The 18,999-nt window shown below is 47.9% G+C and overlaps 1 protein-coding gene across 1 annotated transcript in view; it reads right to left on the bottom strand.

Moving 5' to 3' along the window:
- cfap65 (cilia and flagella associated protein 65) overlaps positions 1-18,999 on the bottom strand; it is a 218,878-nt gene that overhangs the window by 169,743 nt on the left and 30,136 nt on the right. The window contains exons 8-9 of the mRNA XM_055638826.1: positions 16,708-16,973; positions 10,987-11,226 (exon numbers count right to left, since the gene is read on the bottom strand). Coding sequence (XP_055494801.1) covers positions 10,987-11,226; positions 16,708-16,973 — 506 coding nt within the window. The remainder of the gene's footprint in view (positions 1-10,986; positions 11,227-16,707; positions 16,974-18,999) is intronic.

Raw genomic sequence — 18,999 nt, 5'->3', positions numbered from 1 at the left:
TTTTGTTGCATGTTAAGGGCCTGTCCCACCAGCATGCGAGGATGTACGCCTCAAGCCACCACGTTTGGTCGCGCTAGCCGTCTGGAGTTGTGCGGGGCTGGTCCCGACATCATTCTCACCAATCAGTTGGGCAGGAGGCGGGCCGACTGAATTTGGACGTCGTGCGGCGTCGGGCGGTGACGTCATCACGCAACGGCACGCCGGGCAGCGACGTCATCGCGCAATGCCACGCGCTAGGCGTACGCCGTCAAGACGCTGCGTACGCCCGTCGAGGAGCTGCATACGCCCGTCGAGGAGCTGCATACGCCCGTCGAGGAGCTGCATACGCCCGTTAGGAGCTGCGTACGGCCTCAATGCGGCTGCGGGCCGATAGGCTGTATCCACGCGGAACTTTGGACAGTGTCAGTTTTTCGGAGCCCCGCGCGATGTCGGGACCAGCTCCGCACAACTCCATACGCCTCCGGCAATCGAAGTGGGACCAGCCCCACGAGGCCGTACGGCTCAAGCGACCACATTAGGTCGCGATCGCCGCATGCAGTCGCATGCTGGTGGGACAGGCTCTTTAGTCATTCAAGAGTCAAGAGTGTTTTATTGTCATGTGTCCCAGATAGGACAATGAAATTCTTGCTTGCTGCAGCACAACAGAATATGTAAACAGAGTACATAACGGGAGAAGAAAAAAAAGTTCAGTGTGTGTGTGTGTGTACACATGCACACATACTCAATAAATAACAAATATAGTGCAATAATAATAATAATAGTTTGTTGCAGTTCAGAGTTTATTTGTTGTCGTGTTTAATAGCCTGATGGCTGTCGGGAAGAAGCTGTTCCTGAACCTGGACGTTACAGTTTTCAGGCTCCTGTACCTTCTTCCCGATGGCGATGGTGAAATGAGTGTGTGGCCAGGATGGTGTGGGTCTTTGATGATGTTGGCAGCACTTTGATAGATCCCTTCGATGGTGGGGAGGTCAGAGCCGGTGATGGACTGGGCAGTGGTCACAACTTTCTGCATCCTTTTCCGCTCCTGGACGTTCAGGTTGCCGAACCAGGCCGCGATGCAACCAGTCAGTATGCTCTCTACTGTGCACCTATAGAAGTTCAGGAGAATCCTCTTTGACATGCCGAATCGCCATGATCTTCTCAGGGAGTAGTCCCTGATGTGCCTTCTTTATATTTTCATCAGTGTGCTGGGTCCAGGCAATATCTTCGGAAATAATGCACGCCCATGAATTTGAAGTGTTTGACTCTCTCCACCATCGTCCCATTGATGTGAACAGGATTAATGCAAACAGCCAAAAGACTAGGGATTATGGGGAGAAGACACGCGAATTGGTTTGAGAGGGAAAAAGTAGATCGGCCATGATTGAATGGTGGAGTAGATGCAATGGACCGAATGGCCTAAATCTGCTCCTGGAATTTATGACTACACATGATTACAATCAAGCCATCCACAGTGCACAGACACAGCAAAAAGGGATATAACGTTTGGTGGAAGATTAAATCTAGCAAAGTCCGATTTGCCTGATGATGGCTGGGAAGAAACATTCCCTGAATCTGGAATCTATTCTCCACTGGCGAGGATGAATTGCACACTCAGTAAGCTCATGGCCATCCAGAACAAGACAGCCAACTTAATTGGTACCCAACCAGCACCATATAATATACTCCCAGCAGGGCGCACTGTGGTGCAGCAGTAGAGTTGCTGACTTGCAGCCCCAGAGAGCCGCGTTCAATCCTGACTACAGGTGCTGTCTGTACAGAGTTTCTATGTTCTCCTTGTGACTGCATGGGTTTTCTCTGGGTGCTCCGGTTTCCTCCCATATCTCCCAAATTTTTGTAGGTTAATTGGCTTTGGCAAGTTGTAAAATTGTCCCCAGTTTGTAGGATGGTGTTAGTGTAAGGGGTGATCGCTGGTTGGTGTGGTCTAAAGTGTAAAAGCATTGCAGAGCAAGATAAAGCATTTCAACAATTTAGAAAACAACTCCTAGCATCCATCCAGCCAACCGAGACAAAAGCACACTGGATAGCCACCAAGTGGTCACAGGAGTGGAAGGCAACCTCATCTCCATTACACAGCCACATCTCTTCACCAGATAACAGCTGTCCAGCGTCTGAGCTCCCCAGAGGAGCATGGGTGAAGCTCAACAGACTTGGTACTGGAGTTGGGCGTTTCAGTGCCAACGTGTGGAGATGGGGGCTCTGCCAGAGCCCAGCCTGTGAATGTGGGGCAGAACAACAGACAGCCAACCTGTCATCTCTGGGTGCCCGCTCTACCACCACCCAAATGGAGCTCAGGGCCTGGCAGACATTGACACAGAGACAACAACCTGGCTGCTCAACACCCGGCTTCAGATCTAACTATTCCTTTGGTTTACGTTTCATTCGCAAGAAGAAGAAGAAATTTACGAATATTTCCTCAACAGCTTTCACCAGACAACATCTGTACTGGAGGAACTCAGTGGGTCAGGCAGCATCTGTGTACCATAGACAATAGACAATCAACAATAGGTGCAGGAGTAGGGCATTCGGCCCTTCGAGCCAGCACCGCCAATCAATGTCATCATGGCTGATCATCCCCAATCAGTACCCCGTTCCTGCCTTCTCCCCATATCCCCTGACTCCGCTATCTTTAAGAGTCCGATCTAGCTCTCTCTTGAAAGCATCCAGAGAATCGGCCTCCACTGCCATTCTGAGGTAGAGAATTTCACAGATTCACAACTCTCTGGGTGAAAAAGTTTTTCCTCATCTCAGTTCTAGATGGCCTACCCCTTATTCTTAAACTGTGGCCCCTGGTTCTGCACTTCCTCAACTTCTGTGGCCCAGATTAGAATAAATGCAACGCTTGCATGGAAACGACTTTAGCTCAAAGTTTTGTTTAGTTAAGTTCAGTTCACCGAGGTACAGTGAAAAGCTTTTGTCACGTGCTATCCAGTCAACAGATAGACAATACATGATTACCATCAATCAATTTCCAGTGTATAGATACATGATAAGGGAATAACATTTAGTGCAAGGTAAAACCAGCAAAGTCCGATCAAGGATAATCCAAGGGTCATCAAAGAGGCAGATAATGCAGCTGTCCGTTTTTTTTTCCCTTCCTTTTTATTATTTTTAGTACGTTGAGTGTGCAGTCAGGGGGCCTAATCTTTTTATGTGTGGGGGGTGAAGGAGGAAACTGTTTTTCAAGTCCCTACCTGGTCGGAGGGGTTGCCTTCCTCCGAGCAACGTCTTCGACCTGTCCTCGCGGCCTACCAGCGGGTCCTGGAGCGACGTTTCCCTGAGGGGACCTGGCCAGAACATCGGCTTTGGCGGCGGCGCAGCGCTGGAGCGCTGTCGTGGAGCGGGCGATGCCTTTCCTGGGTCGCCGTGCTGGAACTCCAGTATGCTGGGACCGCCGATAAGAACATTGTGGAGCCGCGGTTCTGTGGAGCGGCCAGCTGCGGCGCTGAACTTTACATCCCGGAGCCTGGGATCTCTCGCCGAGATCGCCAGTGTGTGGAGCTCCGTCCGGCGCGGTCTGTTGGCTTGGAAGCCGCGGTCTCCGGTGGGAAGGCGGCCGTTCCTGGCACCCCAAGCGGCTGGGGGTTCTCCCGACGCCGGAGCACCATCACCCGGCGAGAACATCGGGCGCCGTGGCGGCGACTGTGGAGGCCTCAATAGGCCCGACTCTGGGTGGACAAGAGGATGGGGACTAGACTTTGTGCCTTCCCCCACAGTGGGAACCACTGTGGGGGGATGTTTTTGTGTTTTGGTGTTGAATTTCTTCTTGAATGCTATGTTGTATTTTTATTAGTGTGCTGCAAGGACATCTGAATTTCCCCTGAATAAGGGGATTAATAAAGTCTATTCTAATCTAATCTAATAGTTCAGTTGAAGAAGGAACTGCAGATGCTGGAAAATCGAAGGTAGACAAAAATGCTGGAGAAACTCAGCAGGTGGAGCAGCATTTATGGAACAAAGGAAATAGGCAACGTTTCAGATAGTAGTTCAGCACTGGTTGTGGTAGGATGATTCAGTTGCCTGATAACAGCTGGGAAGAAACTGTCCCTGAATCTGGAGGTGGTGTGCGTTTTCACACTTCTATACCTTTTGCCTGATGGGAGAGGGGTGAAGTGGGAATGGCCAGGGTGCAGCTCGTCCTTGATTATGCTGCTGGCCTTGCCAAGGCAGCGTGAGGCATACCTGGAATCAATGGAAGGGAAGTTAGTTTGCGTGACGCTCTGGGCTGCGTCCACAATTTGCTGCAATGTCTCGCGGTCTTGGATGGAGCTGTTCCCAAACTGTGCTGTGATGCATCCCGATAAAATGCTTTCCATGGCGCATCTGTAGAAGTTGGTGAGAGTTGTGGGGGACATGTCAAACTTCTTACGCCTTCTAAGGAAGTGGAGGCATTGATGTGCTTTCTTGTTCGTTGCTTCAATATGGGTGGTCCAGGAGAAGTTGGTGCTGATATTGACTCCTGGGAATTTGAAGTTTTCGACCATCTCTACTTCGGCACCGTCAAGGCAGACTGGGGTACGAGCACCGCATTGTTTCCTGAAGTCGATCACTATCTCCTTTGTCTTGCTGACAATCGAGAGGAAGCTTGTTGTCTCGACACCAGGACACGAGGTTCTCGTTCTCCTCCCCGTACTCCGTCTGATCATTATTTGATATCCGGCCCACAATGCCGGTGTCGTCTGCCAGTTTAAATATTGAATTTGATTTGTACATAGTTACACGGTCGTGGGTATAGGCAGAGTAAAGATGGGGGCAGTGAACGGAGCCTTCCGCGGAGAGCCAGCCCCCGTGTTGAGGATGATGGTGGAGGATTATTTGTCCCCTATCCTCACTGATTAGGGTCTGTTGGTCAGGAAGTCAAGGATCCAGTTGCAGAGGTGAGTGCTGATACCAAGTCCCGCTGGTTTGATGATAAGGTTGGATGGTATAATGGTATTAAAGGTTAGCTTTAGTCAATGAATAGGAGTCCGACGTAAGTGTCTCCCTTATCCAGGTGATCTAGGGATGAGTGGAAAATAAAGGGGACGTCATTTAAGACTGAGGTGAGAAAAAACATTTTCACCCAGTGAGTTGTGAATTTATGGAAATCCCTGCCACAGAGGGCAGTGGAGGCCAAGTCACTGGATGGATTTAAGAGAGAGTTAGACAGAGCTCTAGGGGCTAGTGGAGTCAAGGGATATGGGAAGAAGGCAGGCACGGGTTATTGATAGGGGACGATCAGCCATGATCACAATGAATGGCGGTGCTGGCTCAAAAGGCCGAATGGCCTCCTCCTGCACCTATTTTCTATGTTTCTATGAGTGTAGGGCCAGGGCGATGGCATCGACCATGGGCCTGTTGTAGCAGTAGGCGAACTGCAGTGGGTCAAGGCCGCTGGGTAGACTCTTATCTCGCCAGGGACTGATTTACTGTTCTAATTTATTGTGTCTTTTGTAAAAAAATATTTTCTAACATGCAAATACTGATTCTGTTCTGTTGTTTTGCACAATCCGCAGGCATTGCCACTTTAATTTCACTGCACATCTGGTATGTGTGTGTGACAGATAAAGTTGACTTGACTTGACTTGACTGGATGTGATGCTTCCACTAACTAGCTTCTCAAAACATTTAATGATGGTGGATGTCAAGGCCACTGGGCGGTAGTCGTTTTGGCATCAGGTCTTGCTTTGTTTCGGCACATGGTGGTCTTCCTGAAGCAGGTGGGTACCTCAGAACGGAGTAGGGAGACATTAAAGATGTCCGCGAATACTCCCGCTAGTTGGTCCGCACAGACACATCCTGGAACTGTGTCTGGGCCAGTCGCTTTTCACAGGGGTTTCCCTCAAGAAGTCACCCTGGGGAGAGGCACATTGGAGTCTGTATGGCCAGGCGTCACCACCCTGTTGGCCTTCTGCTCGGAGTGAGCATAGAAAGCATACAGTTCATCGGTTGGGGTGGGAGATTGCAACCTTCACGTGGTCCACCCTGTTTCGACTCATACAATCAACCCGACATGCACAAACAAATAGATTAAATAGAACAAGTTGTCCTTCAACTTTAGGCTGTGCGTGCCATACGCAAGAAGAAGTTCATCGGGTAGGGTCGCTTTATCACCAATTTAGGTTTAGGTTTATCATTGTCATGGGAACCAAGGAACATTGAAAAGTTTTGTTTTGTATGCTATCCAAACACATCAGATAAATCAACAATTAAATGCAATTGAGTCAAACTCCAGTATAATGGGTAGAATAAAGGGGAAGATACAGAGCACAGAATAGTATTGTGCCAGTTCCACAGACAAAGTCCAATGTCAGAATGGGGTCATAGAAAGATAGAAAATAGGTGCAAGAGGAGACCATTTGGTCCTCCGAGCCTGCACCGCCATTCATTGTGATCATGGCTGATTGTCCCCTATCAATAACCCGTGCCTGCCTTTTCCCCATATCCCTTGACTCCACTAGCCCCTAGAGCTCTATCTAACTCTCTCTTAAATCCATCCAGTGACTTGGCCTCCACTGCCCTCTGTGGCAGGGAATTCCATAAATTAACCATATAACAATGACAGCACGGAAACAGGCCATCTCAGCCCTTCTAGTCCGTGCCGAACACTTACTCATTTCACAAATTCAAAACTCTCTCGGTGAAAATGTGTTTTCTCACCTCAGTCTTAAATGACCTTCCCTTTATTCTAAGACTGTGGACCCTGGTTCTGGACTCGTCCAACATTGGGAACATTTTTCCTGCACCTAGCTTGTCCAGTCCTTTTATAATTTTATATGTTTCTATAAGATCACCCCCTCATCCTTCTAAACTCCAGTGAATACAAGCCTAGTCTTTTTAATCTTTCCAGATATGACAGTCCCGCCATCCCAGGGATCAATCTCTTGAACCTACGCTGCACTGCCTCAATCACAAGGATGTCCTTCCTCAAATTAGGAGACCAAAACTGTACACAATACTCAAGATGTTGTCTCACCAGAGCCCTATACAACTGCAGAAAAACCTCTTTACTCCTATACTGAAATCCTCTTGTTATGAAGGCCAACATTCCATTAGCTTTCTTCACTGCCTGCTATACCTGTAAGCCAACTTTCAGTGACCGGTGTACAAGGACGCCCAGGTCTCGCTGCACCTCCCCCTTACCTAACCTAACCCCATTGAGATAATAATCTGCTCCCTTGTTTTTGCCACCAAAGTGGACAACCTCACATTTATCTATATTATACTGCATCTGCCACGCATCTGCCCACTCACTCAACCTGTCCAGGTCACCCTGCAACCTCCTAACATGCTCTTCACAGTTCACACTGCCACCCAAACTTGCTAGTGTTGCTCCTAATTCCCTCTTCCAAATCATTAATATATATGGTAAACAGTTGCGGCCCCAACACCGAGCCTTGCGGCACTCCACTCGCCACAGCCTGCCATTCTGAAAAGGACCCGTTCACTCCTACTCTTTGCATCCTGTCTGCCAACCAATTTTCTATCCATGTCAACACCCTACCCCCAATACCATGTGCTCTAATTTTAGTCACCAGTCTCCCATGCGGGACCTTATCAAAGGCTTTCTGAAAGTCTAGATACACTACATCCACTGGCATCACTACCTCCAAGTGGTTCCTTTACCTCGAGTTCTCTTATCGTGAATCTAAGCGTACCCTCGCTTATGGCAGGGCCATTCAGAAGCCTGATATCAGAGGAGAAGAAGCTGCTCTGAGCCTTGTGGTGCGTGCTTTCAAGCCTCGGTATCTTTCACCCGACAGGAGCAGGGAGTAGGAGGAATGAGTAGGAGGGTGGGACAGGACCTTGATGATGTTGGCTGGTTTCCCAAGGCAGTGGGAAGTGTCGATGGTGTCAATGATGGGCAGTCTGGTCTGTGTGACGGACTGGGCTACATCTACAACTCTCTGGAATTTCTTGCGGTCTAAGGGCAGAGCTGTTCCCAAAACAAGCTGTGATGCAATCCGACAGTAGGCTTTCTATGGTGCATCTGTAGAAGTTTGCAAAAGTTATTGAAGACTTAGTGGTGCAGCAGTAGTTGGCTAACATGGAACTAATGTGAATGGGTGATTGATGGTCGGCGAGGGCTCGGTGGGCTCAAGAGTCTCTTTCCATATCAATCAATCTCCTTCTTTAGTGGAGGCAGCACACTGCTCTGACTGTCATCCCACAAACATGTGGTATTGGCAATGGTTTATTATTGCCCTGTTTACTGAAAGTAAACATGCAGGTACAGCAGGCAGTGAAGAAAGCTAATGGCATGTAGGCATTCATAACGAGAAGATTTGAGTACAGGAGTAAAGAGGTCCTTCTGCAGTTGTACAGGGCCCAAAGTGAGACCACATCTGGAGTATTGTGTGCAGTTTTGGATTTGAGGAAGGACATCCTTGCTACTGAGGCAGTGCAGCGTATGTTCATTAAGTTAATCCCTGGGATGGCGGGACTGTCATATGAGGAAAGGTTGGAAAAAGTGGGCTTGTATTCACTGGAATTTAGAAGGATGAGAGGGCATCTTATAGAATGGTCTTTTAAATGGTGTTATTGTCCCTACCTCAGCCACCCAGCTACCTGGCAGCTTGTTCCATACACTCACCACACTCTGTGTAAAAAAGGTTGTCTCTCAGGTTCCGTGGAGTTAGGCTTGTGTTCACTGGAGTTTAGAAGGATGAGGGCTTATCTTACAGAAACATATAAAATTATAAAATGACCGGACAAGCTAGATGCAGGGAAAATGTTCCCAATGATGGGGGAGTCCAGAACCAGGGGCCACAGTCTACGAATAAAGGGGAGGCCATTTAAAACGGAGATGAGCAAAAACATTTTCACCTAGAGAGTTGTGAATTTGTGGAATTCTCTGCCACAGAAGAGAGTGGAGGCCGATTCACTGGATGAATTTAAAAGAGAGTTTGATAGAGCTCTGGGGTGCGGCGGAATCAAGGGATATGGGGAGAGGGCAGGCACGGGTTACTGATTAGGGATGATCGGCCATGGTCACAATGAATGGCGATGCTGGCTCGAAGGGACAAGTGGTCACTTCCTGCACTTATTTTCTATGTTTCTATGGTTCTATGTACCAGATACGGTTAAAAAACTGTTTTTTTAATCACAGCATGGAAACAGGCCCATCGGCCAAGCTTGTCCATGCCGAAGGGGTCCTACCTACATTAGTCCCACCTGTCTGAGTTTGGCCCATAACCCTCTGAACCTTTCCTGTCCGAATGTATTTTTAAATGTTGTTATTGTACTTGCCTCAACCATCTCTTTTGGCAGCTCATTCCATATATTCACCACCCTCTGTGTGAAAAGGTTGCCCTTTAGATTCCGATTAAAAACTCATCTTATACCTACAGTATGTCCTCGGGTTCTTGATTCTTCTACACCGGGTAGAAGACTCTGTGCACTCATCCTATCAATTCCCCTCTTGATCTCATACGCCTCTACAAGATCACCCCTCTGCTTCCTGTGCTCCAAGGAAAACAGTCCGAGTTTGCCAAACCTCTCCCTGTTGCTCAGGCACTCAGGTCCTGGGCAACATCCTCATAAATCCTCTCTGCACTCTTTCCAGCATAACAACATCTTTCCTATGTCAGGGTGGCCAAAACTGAAACTGTGACCAACACCTTCCACACTTGATTATAATCTTCCTGACTGGGTCAGCACAGAGATGTGGCTGTGGAGTTGCTGCCTTAAGGGCCTGTCCCACTTGCATGCGATTGCATGCGTTTGGCGCGACCAAATGGAAGTGGAGTTCGCACAGGCAAAGTACGCGCTAAGTTCGCGCGTGACGTCATTTGCGTCATACTTACCAATCAGCTGGGCAGGAGGCGGGCCGACTGAATTTGGGCGTCGCACGGCGTCGGGCGGTGACGTCATCACGCAACGCCACGCGCTAGGCGTACGTCGTCAAGACGCTGCGTACGCTGTCAAGGCGCTGCGAACGACCGCAATGCGCCTGCATGCCGACAGGCCGTTGGCGCGCGAAGATTTCGGACACTGTCAGATTTTCGGAGCCCCGCACGATGTCGGGACCAGCCCCGCACAACTCCGCGCTTCTAAGTGGGTCCGGCCCCAGGCGGCCGTACAGGGCCCGTACGCCTCAAGCGACCACGTTTGGTCGCGCCTAACGCATGCAGTCGCATGCAAGTGGGACAGGCCCTTTACAGCGCCGGAGACCTGGGTTCGATCCTGGATACGGTTACTGTCTGTACAGAATGTGTACGTTCTCCCGTTAAAAAAACCCAGCGCGGGTTTTCCCAGGAACCACACACCAAAGACGTACAAGTTTGTAGGTTGACACAAAATGCTGGAGTAACTCAGCGGGTGAGCAGCATCTATGGAGAGAAGGTCGAGACCCGAAACGTCACCCATTCCGTTTCTCCATAGATGCTGCCTCACCCGCTGAGTTACTCCAGCATTTTGTGTCTATCTTCGATGTTATCCAGCATCTGCAGTTCTTTCTCACACAAAGTTTGTAGGTAGATAAAGGGATCGGGGGTATGGAGAGAAGGCAGGCAGGTATGATCATATTGAATGGCGGTGCAGGCTCGAGGGGTCGAATGGCCTACTGCTGCACCTATTTTCTATGTGTCTATGTTTCTATGTCCCCAGTGTGCACAGGATGGTGTTAGTGTGCGGGGATCGCTGGTCAGCACGGACTCGGAGGACCGAGTAAACACTTTTTCTCACAGAGAGTTGTGAGTCCGTGGAATTCTCTGCCTCAGAGGGCAGTGGAGTCCAGTTCTCTGGATACTTTCAAGAGAGAGCTAGATAGGGCTCATAAAGATAGCGGAGTCAGAGGATATGGGGAGAAGGCAGGAACGGGGGGGGGGGGGGGGGGGGGGTACTGATTGAGGATGATCATCACATTGAATGGTGGTGCTGGCTCGAAGGGCCGAATGGCCTACTACTGCGCCTATTGTCTATTGTCTATTGGCCGATGGGCCTGTTTCCACGCTGTATCTCCAAAGTAAACTAAAGAAACGAGACGGGACAGAGGGAGCCAGTTACCTCAGCTTTATCCAGTTTTTCTAGGGGCTTACAGCATTTCTCAGCAACCAGGACCAGAGCACCATCGACGTCCAGCTGTAGCTTGCCTTCCTGCAGCATCATGGTCAGTATGTCGGGTGGGTAGAAGGTCAGTCCACGTATCATGTTGGTGTGGTACACCTCCAGGTGTTTTGCCTTGAGAATGGCTGGCGTCACCTGGTCTGAGTGGCAGGTACCGAATAAATCCAGAAACAGAGGATCCTGTGATAAAGGCAGGAAGAGCTGGTTGGTTTAAAAGTTCATTGGTAGCACAGTCCTCTGAGTATAAACAAGGGTCTGGCCCCCACCTCTCCCCCCCCCCCCCCCATTACAATCGGACTAAAGGGCCTGTCCCACTTACGCAACTTTTTCGGCAACTGCCGGCACCCGTCATAAGTCGTTACAGGTCGCCGAAAATTTTCAACATGTTGAAAATCCAGCAGCGACCAGAACAAGGTACAACTCTTTGGGCGCCAGGGTGTTGCTTGTATGGTCGTGAGTAGTCTCCTCGTCACCCAAAGATTCGTAGCATCTTTAAGGTCGCCGGTGAATTTTCAAAATTTTCGGCGGCCTGTGACGAGTGCCGGCAGTCGCTGAAAAATTCGCATAAGTGGAACAGGCCATTAAAGATGGATCCAGACCCAAAACGTCACCTATCCATGTTCTCCAGAGATGCTGCCTGAGCCCCTGAGCCCCTGAGTTACTCCAGCACTTTGTGTCGTTTTTATAAGAGAGTGCTGGAGTAACTCAGCAGGTCAGGCAGCATCTTGTGGTGAACATGGATAGGTGACGTTTCACAGAGTGCTGGAGTAACTTAGTGGATCAGGAAGCATCTCTGGAGAACATGGGCATATCCTGGAAGACGCAGGATCATTTCATTCCAAAAAGGAAGAAATCTCTGGAGAACATGGATAGGTGACGTTTCACAGGATGCTGGAGTAACACAAATAGTCAGGCAATTTCTGTGCATAACATGGGCATAACCTGGAAGACGCAGGATCATTTCATTCCAAAAAGGAAGAACGATTCTAAGGGGAGTAGGAGGCAACCGTGGCTGACAAGAGAAGTTAGGGATAGAATAAAACTAAAAGAAAAGATGTATAACACAGCAAAGAGTAGCCGGAAGCCAGAGGATTGGGAAACTTTCATAGGACAGCAGAAGGAAACAAAACGGGCAATACGGGCTGAAAAGATGAAGTACGAAGGGAAGCTGGCCAGGAATATAAAGAAGGACAGTAAAAGCTTCTTTAGATCTGTTAAGGGAAAAAGAGTAGCAAAGTCAAATGTGGGTCCCTTGAAGGCAGACACGAGTGAAATTATTATGGGCAACAAGGAAATGGCAGACAAGTTGAATAGGTACTTCGGATCTGTCTTCACTAAGGAAGACACAAACAATCTCCCAGATGTACTGGAGGACAGAGGATCTAAGGGGGTAGAGGAACTGAAAGAAATTTTCATTAGGCGAGAAATAGTATTGGGTAGGCTAATGGGACTGAAGGATGATAAATCCCCTGGGCCTGATGGTCTGCATCCTAGAGTCCTCAGGGAAGTGGCTCTAGAAATAGTGGACGCATTGGTGATAATTTTCCAATGTTCAATAGATTCAGGATCAGTTCCTGTGGATTGGAGGACAGCTAATGTTATCCCACTTTACAAGAAAGGAGCAAGAGAGAAAACGGGGAATTACAGACCAGTTAGCCTGACCGGTGGTGGAAAAGATGCTGGAGTCAATTATTAAAGAGGTAATATTGGGGCATTTGGATAGCAGTAAAAGGATTAGTTCAAGTCAACATGGATTTATGAAAGGGAAATCATGCTTGACTAATCTTCTGGAATTTTTTGAGGATGTGACAAGTAAAATGGATGAAGGGGAGCCAGTGGATGTAGTGTATCTAGACTTTCAGAAAGCCTTTGATAAGGTCCCGCACGGGAGACTGGTGACTAAAATTAGAGCACATGGTATTGGGGGTAGGGTGTTGACATGGATAGAAAATTGGTTGGCAGACTGGAAGCAAAGAGTAGGAGTGAACGGGTCCTTTTCAGAATGGCAGGTAGTGGCGAGTGGAGTGCCGCAGGCTCGGTGTTGGGGCCGCAACTGTTTACCATATATCTTAATGATTTGGAAGAGGGAATTAGGAGCAACACTAGCAAGTTTGCGGATGACACAAAGCTGGATGGCAGTGTGAACTGTGAAGAGGATGTTAGGAGGTTGCAGGGTGACCTGGACAGGTTGAGTGAGTGGGCAAATGCAGTATAATATAGATAAATGTGAGGTTATCCATTTTGGTGGCAAAAACAAGGGGGCAGATTATTATCTCAATGGGATTAGGTTAGGTAAGGGGGAGGTGCAGCGAGACCTGGGCATCCTTGTACACCGGTCACTGAAAGTTGGCTTACAGGTACAGCAGGCAGTGAAGAAAGCTAATGGAATGTTGGCCTTCATAACAAGAGGATTTCAGTATAGGAGTAAAGAGGTTCTTCTGCAGTTGTATAGGGCTCTGGTGAGACCACATCTGGAGTATTGTGTACAGTTTTGGTCTCCTAATTTGAGGAAGGACATCCTTGTGATTGAGGCAGTGCAGCGTAGGTTCACGAGATTGATCCCTGGGATGGCGGGACTGTCATATGAGGAAAGATTGAAAAGACTAGGCTTGTATTCACTGGAGTTTAGAAGGATGAGGGGATATCTTCTAGAAACATATAAAATTATAAAAGGACTGGACAAGCTAGATGCAGGAAAAAATTTCCCAATGTTGGACGAGTCCAGAACCAGGGGCCACAGTCTTAGAATAAAGGGGAGGTCATTTAAGACTGAGGTGAGAAAAAACGTTTTCACCCAGAGAGTTGTGAATTTATGAAATTCCCTGCCACAGAGGGCAGTGGAGGCCAAGTCACTGGATGGATTTAAGAGAGAGCTAGATAGAGCTCTACAGGCTAGCGGAGTCAAGGGATATGAGGAGAAGGCAGGCACAGGTTATTGATAGGGGACGATCAGCCATGATCACAATGAATGGCGGTGCTGGCTCGAAGGGCCGAATGGCCTCCTCCTGCACCTATTTTCTATGTTTCTATTGATAGGTGATATTTCACAAAGTGCTGGAGTAACTCAGCGGGTCAGGCAGCATCTCTGGAGAACATGGATAGGTGACGTTTCACAAGGTGCTGGAGTAACTCAGCGAGTCAGGCAACATCTCTGGAGAACATGGATAGGTGGCATTTTGAGTCAGGACCATTCATCTGTCTGAAGAAGGGTCCCATCCCTAAACTATGCCTAACTCTGTTCTCTAGAGATGCTGCTTGACCTCGGAGTTACTGCAGCACTTTGGGTCCTTTTTTGAGATCCAGCACCTGCAGTTCCTTATGTCTAAAGTAGACACAAAATGCTGGAGTAACTGAGCGGGTCAGGCAGCATCTCTGGAGAGAAGGAATCGGTGATGTTTCGGGTCGAGACCCTTCTTCAAACTTATGTCCACATTGTTACGTTGATAAGTCTGTTAAGGAATTCAAAAGAAATTATTTTCTCCCACTGTCAGGGGTTGTGGGGAGAAAGGAGGCGAATGTGGTTGAGGGGGAGAGCTAGACCTGCCATGAATGAATGGTGAAGTAGACTTGATGGGCCAAATGGCCTAATTCTGTTCCTATCACTTCATACAACACGCAGGAGGATGAGGGGTGATCTTATAGAGGTGTACAAAATCATGAGAGGAATAGATCGGGTAGACGCACAGAGTCTCTTGCCCAAAGTAGGTGAATCGAGGACCAGAGGACATACAAAGGTTTAAGGTGAAGGGGAAAAGATTTAATAGGAATCTGAGGGGTAACTTTTTCACCAGAGAGTTGTGAATCTGTGGAACTCTCTGCCTCAGAAGGCAGTGGAGGCCAATTCTCTGGATACTTTCAAGAGAGAGTTAGAATGAACTCTTAAAGATAGCAGAGTCAGGGGATATGGGGAGAAAGCAGGAAAGGGGTACTGATTTTGGATGATCAGCCATTATCACATTGAATGGCGGTGCTGACTCGAAGGGCCAATAGCCTACTCCTGCACCTATTGTCTATAAGTCAACGCACTAGAGTCACAGGCAGGATAGATCTCCTTCCCTGAACAACATTAAATAACTGTTTAAGAAAGAACTGCAGATGTTGGGAAAATCGAAGGCAGACAAGAATGCTGGAGAAACTCAGCGGGTGAGGCAGCATCTATGGAGCGAAGGAATAGGCGGCTTTTTGGGTGTAGACCCTTCTTCAGACTGTGTCTTGGCTTGGTAAAATTGTAAATTGTCCCAAGTGTGTAGGAAAGTGTTAGTGTGCGAGAATTACTGGACGGCTTGGACTCGGTGGGCCGAAGGGCCTGTTTCCATCCTGTAGCTCTAAATTGAACTAAACTATCTCTTATATGGAGATGGCAGAGTGTTCTGACTCATGCTCCACAAACAAGTTGGTATTGGCATTAGTTTATACAGTAATTGTCATGAGTACTAGATACAGTGTAAAGCTTTATTTCCTGTGCCGTCCAGTCACAACATACCACACCCGAGTACAAAATCTAAAGCTAAAGTGAAAATAAACTGAGTGCAGAACATAGCAATGCAGCTGTAGAGAATGTGCAGAGAAAAAAAGTGCAAGGGCCGTAATTAAGTAGATCGGCAGATCGGGAATCCAATTTTAGCATATGAGAGATGTTCAAGAGTCTAACAACAAGCTGTTCTTAAATCTGGTAGAACTTGTTGTTAAGTTTTTTTTCTTTCACAAAAGCGTGAAAATATGTGAACAGGATTGTTTTTCTAAAAGGGCTTCTTTGTTCATTGTCTTCCTGCATATTACCTACTATTATCAACTTTTTAGTTTAGTTTAGAGGCTCCCGGAGAAAACCCACGCAGATCACGGGGAGAATGTACAAACCCCATAAGGACAGCACCTGTGGTCAGGATCGAACCCGGATCGCTGGCGCTGTCAGGCAGCAACTCTACCGCTGCTCCACCATGCCGCCTGGTGCTGGAACTGTTTTCCGTATTGAAATGACAAGTAGTGTTTTACCTAGAGTTGTACCTGATGATGGTACACTGGAGAATGGGAGGAAACCGGAGCACCCGGAGAAATTACGGGTGAAACCTTTTCACCCCGAGAGTTGTGAATCTGTGGAATTCTCAGCCTCAGAAGGCAGTGGAGGCCAATTCTCTGGATGTTTTCAAGAGAAAGTAAAACCCCTGTCCCACGGTACGAGTTCATTCCAAGAGCTCTTCCGAGTTTGCCCTGATTCGAACTCGGAGATTTACGGTAATGGCCGCTCGTCGGTACTCGGGGCTCTCGTGGACATTTCTCATCATGTTGAAAAATCTTCACGAGTCTTCCCGTGCTTACCTGCCATTAGCGAGTCTTCCCGAGTACCTGCCGTTAGCGCTAAGAGACGTCCCAGAGCACCGACTTACCTGCTACGTTCATTCTCCGTGCTTACCACGAGTTTGATTTTTTTTAAACTCGGGAGAGCTCTTGGAATGAACTCGTACCGTGGGACAGGGCTATTAGATAGGGCTCTTAAAGATAGCGGCGTCCAGGGATATGGGGAGAAGGCAGAAACGGGGGTACTGATTGCGGATGATCAGCCATGATCACAGTGAATGGCAGTGCTGGCTCAAAGGGCCAAATGGCCTACTCCTGCACCTATTGTCTATTGTCTAATGTCTAAAGCCCGAGTTTTCACTGTACCTGATGATGGATGAGACAAGCGACTCTTCTGTAGTAGTTCATGGGTTGGATGGGTCGGAATGTCACCTTTAATTTCTCCGTCGACTCCCCTCCTATGGAGCCCCACCGTCGGTCAATGACAAACACACTTTGGCTGCAGTCAATGTCAAACTGGTAATATGTTGGCACATCTGAGGTGTTAGCGATTTCCAGGGCGTAAGTCAGCGTAGCGCCGAGGAACAAGCAACCAAAATTAATCTTCAGCTCTGAGAGCGACACCACAGGACCTGTGACAAAAGTATAATAGAGCGTGGGTTTTCTTGCCGTTATATTTTTCTCTCTCCATTTCCTTTCCTGAGGTGTTGACCCTCGGCATCAGAAATGTTGCGCATTACACTTTAAACTTTACACTTCGCCCTTTCTGATAGTGACCGGACGGAAAAAGCCAAATAGAAAATTAGTAATGATAGAACGTTCGACTTTAGAGATTCATCGCGGAGACAGATCCTTCGGCCCATCGAGTCCGCGCCGACCAACGATCGCCGCCTTACATTGGCGGCATCCTAAACGCTAGGGATAATGTGCAATTTTGCCATAGCCAATGAATGGCTCCTAGTGTTGGAGGAAATGTCCCTGGAGAGGGAACCCGCGGTGTCCACAGGGACTGTGAAGGCCTTCTGTGAACTCTAGTCACCGCAGGAGGTTGAATATATTGTAGATAAAAATGTTAATATTTTAATTTGATAATTTTGTTTAAGTGTTTTTTTTAAATTGTTTGAGCTTTCTACCTTCCCTTGTAAATTGTACATTTGTTTAAAAAAATCCAATAAAAATACCTTTCCTGAAAAAAAAAAGTGTTGGAGGAAACCGGAGGAAACTCACACGGTCGCAAGGAGAACTTACAAACTCTGTACAGATAACACCCATAATCAGGATCGAACTTAGGTCTCTGGCGCTGTAAGGCAGCAACTCAACCACTGCACACTGTGCCACCCTTGGTTAGAACTCTTAGGATTTGGAACAGGAACAGGCCTTTCATCCCACAATGCCTGTGCCGAACATGAGGCCAACATAAATGAATCTCATCCGTCCATGTGATCTATACCCCATCACTAATAGGGCCAATGCCTGGACTTCCTCATTCACAGACCACAGACTGTTCGATTTGGTGGAAAAGTGTCAGCCTCGATAACAATCAGCACGGGAGCACCTCAAGGCTGCGTGCTCAGCCCCCTGCTGTACTCACTCTATACTCATGACTGCGTGGCCGGTCATCGTGCAAACTCCATCATCAAGTTCGCTGACGGCACCACTGTTGTGGGACGTATCACTGATGGGGACGAGTCAGAGTATAGAAGTGAGATCGACCGACTGACCAAATGGTGCCAACACAATAACCTGGCCCTCAACACCAGCAAAACCAAGGAACTGATTGTGGACTTTGGAAGGGGTAGGATGGGGACCCACAGTCCCGTTTCTAACAACGGGTCGATGGTGGAAAGGGTCAAGAGCTTCAAATTCCTGGGCGTGCACATCTCTGAAGATCTCTCCTGGTCCAAGAACTCTGATGCTATTACAAAGAAAGCACATCAGCGCCACTACTGCCTGATAAGATTACGGAGAGTCGGTATGTCAAGGAGGACTCTCTCTAAATTCTACAAGTGCACAGTAGAGAGCATGCTGACCAGTTGCATCGTGGCTTGGTTCGGCAACTTGAGCGCCCAGGAGCGAAAAATACTACAAAAAGGCTGGCAGCATCAAGGACCCACATCATCCTGGCCACACATTAATTTCCCCGCTACCTTCAGGTAGAAGGTACAGGAGCCTGAAGACTGCAACGTCCAGGTTCAGGAATAGCTGCTTCCCCACAGCCATCAGGCTATTAAACTCAACTGAAACAAATTTCTGAACATCAATAGACCATTATCTGTTTATTTGCACTTTATCTGTTTTATTTATTCATGTGTGTATATATTTATACAATGGTATATGGACACACTGAACTGTTCTGTATTCATGCCTTCTATATTCTGTTGTGCTGATGCAAAGCAAGAATTTCATTGTCCTATCTGGGACACATGACAATAAACTCTCTTGAATATTGAATCCTAATTGTACAGTATAGAGTTATACAGCATGGAAACAGGCCTTTCAGTCCTACTTACCCACACCATCCAACATGTCCGATCAACACTAGTCCCACTTGCCTGGGTTTGGCCCATCTATATATACTATTATTAAAACTCTCATCTTCAGCACTTCCAGTTTGCTTTTTTTTTAAATTTTCGCAATAACGGTACCCTTTATCACTAG

Source organism: Leucoraja erinacea, chromosome 7 (genome assembly GCF_028641065.1).
Source record: "Leucoraja erinacea ecotype New England chromosome 7, Leri_hhj_1, whole genome shotgun sequence".
NCBI classification, from domain to species: Eukaryota; Metazoa; Chordata; class Chondrichthyes; order Rajiformes; family Rajidae; genus Leucoraja; species Leucoraja erinaceus.
This window is presented reverse-complemented; position numbering and strand designations above follow the sequence as displayed.